Below are 7,500 nucleotides of genomic sequence, written 5' to 3'. Positions count from 1 at the left end.
AAAGATGCGTGCACACACAAGTGTTATCCAGACGTCTACCTGAGGGCGCGAGGGGCAGCAGAAAGCTGGAGATGATGCCCACGTTGCGAGGGGTGGCGGTCATCAGACGGTCACCACAGCCTGGCGGAGTCACTGTGGAACCGTTTGCTACCACCACGCTCACCTACCTTACGAAGAGTTTAAGTTATCTTCCTAAGGTTTTTGCAACAACAACAACAACAACAACAACAACAACAACAACAACAACAACAACAACAACAACAACAACAACGACTTCATATCAACCCGATTCCTTCAATAGCGTGTAATGAGGGGCTGCTGGCGGTTATGGTAATCATATACGTAATGATGCAGAAGCCACCTCGAGACTAGGATGGCTGGTCAGTAACCCGGAACGAACAAAAGGAAAGATGGATCGTTGACTTAGCCTGGAACTTTATGTGCAGAGACTTCAGAGGCAAAGGCACAAGCTATTGAACTCGGCACATGAATGCCGGAAGAGGAAACTTGTCGATCTTCCTTGTGTATTTCTGACAACAAGAAAACGTAACAAAGCAGACACTACTTTGGTTGTCTTGTAGGTACCTTTTTTTAACATTACAAGGGGGGGGGGGGAACTAGTGTAAAACTTCGAAGCCACAGTTACCTGCCCACTCGTGCGCTTACGCCATCGAGCTCCCCGACCGACCGGTGTAACGATTTCATATTTCCCCCGTGGTCATATTTCCCCCTCGATATATACTCAAGACTGAAATGTTGTTTCCTGGTAAAATTAAGAAGTGAAATTATTTAAGGACGAAAAGCATGTCAGTTTCTTGCATGTGAAGAAAATTGGTGGTGAAATTTAATAGATTTCACCCCAAAAATCGATTTCTTCGAAAACGTGTACCGAGTGGTTACGTGGTTACGTCCCTTCAATAAGAAGGGAAACATTTTAGGATGAATCAAATTAAGACGACGACGATAACAACAACAACAACAACAACAACAACAACAACAACAACAACCTTACCCTGTCGTTAAAAGCCAGCTCCTTGGCCACTCTCCTGACGGCGTCTTTGGCCATGACGAGGTGTGTGACCGGGGGGATTTTACCGCTGACCCTAGAGTTCATTTTCACACTGGCGTCAACGATAATCACCAGGTTGAGGGGCTTGGATTGCAGCAGTTTGTCCACCATCCATCGTCTGAAATTACACATATTGAACGTTTACATCGTGGGTTTTTTACACTCAGGAAAAATGTGACATGATTGGCCTCCCTTTCTCTCTCAATACCCAATCTACCACAATTATTTTACTGAATTAATTTTATTGTGGTAGATTGGGGATCAAGAAGGGGAGGCCATGGGTTATCATGTGTGTATATACAGGTATATGTCTATACGCGTGCGTGCATGGGAAGCGTTTGAGGCACTTCTCAGAAATGTGCTGCACATAATTAATATGTTCTTGAACAATTTGATTCGTTTTCAGATGATATCCTCAGACAAGCACGCACGCACGCATGCCCGATAACACACACAAACTCACGCACGCCGACAGACAGACAGACAGACAGACAAGCAGACACACACACACACACACACACACACACGCGCGCGCGCGCGCGCGCACGCACGCACGTACGCACGCACAAACGCGTACGCACAAACGCGTACTCACACAAACACACACACTCACACACACCACCACCAGGACGGGTCAGCATTGACGTTCAAGACGGTTTGCAGATTAAAGAAGCAAAGTATTACGTATTACATTAACCGACCTGCAGCCTAACATATCACATATCACAGGCATCGTACTACACTCACTGTGTAAGTGGACTTGTCGTGTGACCGCGGTCACAGTACCTGTCCTTGGTGGGAAACTGGACGTAGTGACCATCTACCGTGGCTAAATATTGCCACAGAATGTCCGTGTTGTTCTGGAAGTTGCCCTGTGGAAAATAGAATACGAGTACTTTATGGCGTCATATGATCCATTTCAAACTCAGCTCAGCATGCATCTTTGTGTTTTCAGCTTAAAGAATTGTGTAGAGTTTTCATCATACATAACTTCACTGTAAATAAATAAATACTTTTTCTTGTTACTTTATTGAACATCTTGGATTGGAAAAGGAAATACGAGTTGTTTCTTTTCAGTGGAATGCTAGCAGCAACAGAGTCGTGCTAACCAGTTGTGCGCTTGTTCTGGCAAACTGACCGAAGTCACAGTGTTTGGTACCCCCCGCGGGTTAGGGGGAAGAATTTACCCGATGCTCCCCAGCATGTCGTAAGAGGCGACTAACGGATTCTGTTTCTCCTTTTGCCCTTGTTAAGTGTTTCTTGTATAGAATATAGTCAATGTTTGTAAAGATTTTAGTCAAGCAGTATGTAAGAAATGTTAAGTCCTTTGTACTGGAAACTTGCATTCTCCCAGTAAGGTCATATATACGTTGCAAGTCCCTGGAGCAATTTTTTTGATTAGTGCTTTTGTGAACAAGAAACAATTAACAAGTGGCTCTATCCCATCTCCCCCCCTTTCTCCGTCACGATATAACCTTGAACGGTTGAAAACGACGTTAAACACCAAATAAAGAAAGAGAGAAAGAAAGAAAGAACAGTGTTTGGTTGCTAACGGTAAAAAGTTGCCAGACCGAAACTGTTCGCAGAATAAAATTCATTGGTTTAATTCAGTGACATAAATTAGTTACGGAGCATTTTCGAGAAAATCATTGGAGTTGCATCTAGGGGAAAGTCGCTAAACCTGGAACAGTTAAGGAGAAACAGCCGTACCAGACACAAAAATGGATATTGCAAAGCGTTCTTTATATTGTCACATACTAGACTCTATCAGTAAATAAACGAACCACATAAAATAAAATAAAAGTCACGCAACTCATCAGACTGATCATAATAAAAATGTCTGCATTTGTTCCAGGTTGGACGCATGGGTGTGTAAAGTGGAACACTGTGTTGTCAAACTCGGAACACATACAAACACACCCTGCGCAGCCTGGTATTCGGCTCTACTTCTTCCCGGCGAAGCCGGTACCCGGCGAAGCGGGTAATCATCTAGTTCGTATATATATATATATATATATATATATATATATATATATATATATATATATATATATATATATATATATCTCCAACCCTCAACCCTCATGTAAGTAAGTACTTACCTTCATCAAGCTAACAACGTCCTCATCTTTCATGGTAAAAGGCGTGCTCGATGCCGCTTGCGTCTTGGCCACACATTCCCGGGTCACGTTGACCTGATCCCTGTACCTCCCCTCGTACCTCAACCCAGGAGCAAGGCCCGGAGGTACACCGGGTCCCGTATAACAGCAAGGCTGCTGCGGCCCGGAAGACGGACCCAAGGACGGGTGCTGGACGTGCCTCTCGAACTCCTCCTTAACTCTCATCAACGCCCCCACGGTGTTAGAGTACTTCGTATCAACCTTGACCTTGAGTCGGTTCAGCATCTGCTTCAGATCGTCGTGACTCAGTCCGGCTTGACCTTGACTTCGACCTTGGCCACGTCTTCCGCTGCCTCTGTGGATGTTTCTGGTGAACAGGTCAGCAACGGAATCGTTCTGAAGAGCCTCGGTGGCGTAGGTGACGAACTTCCTCTCGAAGGCTGGTAGAGCGGTCGTCCGAAAATCGTCTGCGTTGAAGACGTTTTGACTGCTTGCTATGTCGAAGGCGATGATCGCTGCGAAGAAGAACGATGTCCTCAAAATGGCGAAATTGCAATAATCTGTATTCATCTTGATAGAGAGAGAGAGAGAGTGGCGTAAAATAATATGCTTCAAAACAACCCTTTGGTGTTGTCAACTTTTGACACGTTTGTTCAGGCCGGTGACAAAAAAGTGAACAAATTTGTCTTGACTTGCGTGGTTTTAAGTTGTATTGTTTTTGATTATACCAGCGCTGTGCTGAAGTCGTTGATCAATCGCACATCTCACCACCACGAAAGATTCGTCATTCGGATGCGTCTCCAAATTGCGCGAAAATGGTCGAGTCATTCTGTGTTCTGCCATTAAGTTATGCCTTATAAATAGTAAGTCTTGTTATTTTATCTTCACAAGCAACAGAAGCGTGCTTTCCGGTCTACAACCAACAACGCAAACTAAACCTTTCACGCAAGCAAGGCGTTAGCGTAACCGAGTCATCATCAAAATCCTTCACCTACGCACACAAAACAGCCGCGACATCAGTGTGTGCGGTGGTAGTCTTCACACGTTGACATCGTTTTGCACATTTTTGGACAGCGACTGTGACAAAATACCACCGTGACACAAAAACAACTCTCTCGATCAGACAACAAAGCTGACATGAAGAGTGCGCTACCCAGACATATGAACGGCAAAACTCGCCGTGGAAACTTGCCAGTTTTTACATTTAGTCAAGTTTTGACTAAATGTTTTAACATAGAGGGGGAATCGAGACGAGGGTGTGGTGTATGTATGTGTGTGTGCGTGTGTGTGTGTGTGTGTGTGTGTGTGTGTGTGTGTCAAGTACTCCTTGGTGTGTGTGTATAACGCGATTCTGAGAAACTACTGGACCGACTCTTCATGAAACTTAACATGAGAGTTCCCGAGTACTATATCTCCAGACGTTTTTTCAGTGTTTTTATAAGTATCTTTGATGACGTCATATCCGGCTTTTTGTGAAAGTTGAGGCGGCACTGTCACGCCATCATTTTTGAACCAATTTGGTTTAAATTTTGGTCAAGTAATCTTCGACAAAGCCCGAACTCAGGTATTGCATTTCAGCTTGGAGGCTTACAAACTAATTAATGAGTTTGCTCATTAAAGTTGTCATTAAAATCGATTTTTCGCAAACAAATTTAAAATTGATTGCTTCGTATTCTTCATCACATTTTGAATCTAATAATATTTACATATGTCATGTTTACTCTTAAAATGTGATCACAATTAACGAAAATAGGTTAATTAGTACTTCGATTATTATTTAAGATATCGATCCAAAAAGCATTTCATCTTATTCCTTATCATTTCCTGATTCCAAAAACATATAAATATAATATGTTGTATTCGAAACAAGCTCAGAAAGTTAAAAAGAAGCAGAAAAGCGCGCTTTCCTGCTTACCGCAGTACGCTATTTCGCTATTCTTGCATGTCAGTTTCACTTCCTGTTGCACGGAAAAATTGAGCGACTTCCTTGCCGCGTGGATTGACGAAGCTGTTTTGTCTTGGTAAAAAAAATGCAGTGCGTTCAGTTTTATTCTGTGGGTTTGACAGATTGACTAAAGGTTGTAATTTCGCCTTACGCGACTTGTTAAACTTCCACAGGCACAGTCCACACCACAGCGCTGTTCGCTGATAATAAACGCTGGATGTCCGAGTCGGAGAATTAAAGCCCCACTCCGCCTCCCGAAAACGGTTCGCCTCACTGTCTCAGATCTGGCCAGGCTTTAACATGGGATAAGACCATCCCTCCACTTGGTCACATACCAAAAATCAACACCCTGACTGCTTGCTGTGGTGAGTTGTAATTTTTTTGGTGAATTAATTTTCAAATAGGCACCAGTGTCTTGTACGAAATTAATTCTTTAAAGAAAATACCACTGTACACTAAGAGCGCCAATTCTGTTCATTTTTGGTAGGTGTCCAAGTGAAGGGATGGTATTATCCCATGTAAAAGCCTGACCAGATCTGAGACGACGAGGCAAGCCGTTTTAATGAGCCGTATTAGGCCTTTAACTGGCTAAATCTCTGAACTGATAAGCTGAGGAACACATTCCAATATCTTTGTATGGTGTTAAATTAGCATACGATAACCGAATCACACGCTGTCTAACACAAATATTTGTATATGATTTTGAAAGAGAGTTTAATTTGAAAATAAAAAGTAAAACAAATAGAAGAAAGAAAGTTAGAAAACAAAGAGAGAAAGATGACAACATTTTGTGCGAGACTATCAGGCATCCGTTGTCCTGGAGACGATTAATCATACTTGGAATTTCTGTTCAAGGTTTTCAACCAGCAGTGGCCAAAAAAGTGACGTGTAGTAAAATGGTTTTCTAGGCATTTTACGAAAGAAAAAATGTGTTGAAATGCAAAGCTGCTTATATTTAATTTGTAAGGCTTTTACTTTGTAAGATGATCTTAGATAATAGGCGCTTGATACAGTAGCTTACATTGTCTGTGATTAGCCAAAGTTTGTTTTCTGTATTCGTGTTTGTGTTTTTGAGAGCGTACGTGTCCGTCTGTGTCTGTACCCGTCTGTCTATTTTCTTTGTTCGTGTCTGTCTGCTTTGTGTGTGTGTGTTGTCGTGCGTACGTGTGTCTGTGTTTGTGCAGCCTCGCTCAGGTCAGACTATTTCACTTAGTACAACCACGAGGGAGGGTTCATGCGAGGACTCGAGACTGGCTGTGTCATCAGTTTGTCCTTTATTCGTTGCAACAATCGTTACTGAGTGAGTTAGGTCATGTCTCAGTATCATGTCGCAGTCACAGTGCCATCGTCCTGTTTTGACCTTATTTTTGACACGATAGGTCAGATATTAAGTTTACGAAAATAGTGCGGCGGAAGACTTTTTTTCCTCCAATCCCCCCTTTTAGTAAAGAGATACTTTTGATCTGACCGTTTTGTGGGAGTTTCTTGCAAATTTGACGAATCTGGAGAATCTGGGGAATCCATTGTACCTTAAGCTAGACACACACAGCACGATTTGCTAAAATAAAGATCCACCACGAACCACAAGTATGGCAATTGATTAAATCAAAGCCGTGAGTGAACGCGCTTCATGGCTCTGCTTCTCTCCAGTGTTGGAGACCAACAGTAGTCCACGAGCGCCGCTTGGTGGCACCATCGCCAGCGCCATCTTTGACGCCGACACCTTGTAACCTTATCAAATTCACAGACAGGGAAGTAACTCTATGTAAGTAATCCGCAACGAGTAATCTTTCTTTGCCAATTTTACGACATTTAATTAATCTTTTAAGAAGTGAAGGTAGTCCTCCGGCGCGGTAGCATTATTTACAACACTGTTTATGTTTGGAAGCGATCTGAGGGCTTTTTTTTCTTTGGTATTCAGTTATCCCTTTAATTGTTTTCATTCATTTCCTTTGACAAGTTGTTGAAGGCGGATGTTAATTCACCTCGTCAGTTGAATGACTTACTATTCTGTCATCACCCCCCCCCCCCCCCCCCAGGTGCAATGATGATGGTGAAAAGACATAGAGGTTACACAATAAAAGGTTGAACAAACATATGTAGTTTGAAATGTCAGAACTAAACTGACGTCTATGCTCGTATGCGGGAAGCTACCAGCACGGATTCTTGTACAAGGAAATCTACATCCCATTTAAAGAAATTAATATGAAATAATCCGGATTAGATACAGTTGCTCATTTTCCTGAATTATCGTTTATTGTTGACAAAATTATTATGCTTTTTCTCAGTGCAATGTGTCTATGTAATGCGCTTCTTGTAAATAAACATATATTTTTTTAAATTAATTATGTATTCATGTTATGAGT

At 42.4% G+C, this 7,500-nt stretch overlaps 1 protein-coding gene across 1 annotated transcript in view; it reads right to left on the bottom strand.

The window, feature by feature from the left end:
* LOC138964272 (VWFA and cache domain-containing protein 1-like) overlaps window positions 1–4,308 on the bottom strand; it is a 24,189-nt gene extending 19,881 nt beyond the window's left edge. The window contains exons 1-4 of the mRNA XM_070336177.1: window positions 3,172–4,308; window positions 1,817–1,941; window positions 1,013–1,187; window positions 40–163 (exon numbers count right to left, since the gene is read on the bottom strand). Coding sequence (XP_070192278.1) covers window positions 40–163; window positions 1,013–1,187; window positions 1,817–1,941; window positions 3,172–3,759 — 1,012 coding nt within the window. The 5' untranslated portion in view covers window positions 3,760–4,308. The remainder of the gene's footprint in view (window positions 1–39; window positions 164–1,012; window positions 1,188–1,816; window positions 1,942–3,171) is intronic.
* Between the last annotated feature and the right edge of the window lie 3,192 nt (window positions 4,309–7,500).

This window comes from Littorina saxatilis, linkage group LG4, assembly GCF_037325665.1.
Source record: "Littorina saxatilis isolate snail1 linkage group LG4, US_GU_Lsax_2.0, whole genome shotgun sequence".
Lineage (NCBI taxonomy): Eukaryota > Metazoa > Mollusca > Gastropoda > Littorinimorpha > Littorinidae > Littorina > Littorina saxatilis.
The sequence above is the reverse complement of the archived record's forward strand: the minus strand, read 5'-3'. Positions and strand labels throughout refer to the sequence as shown.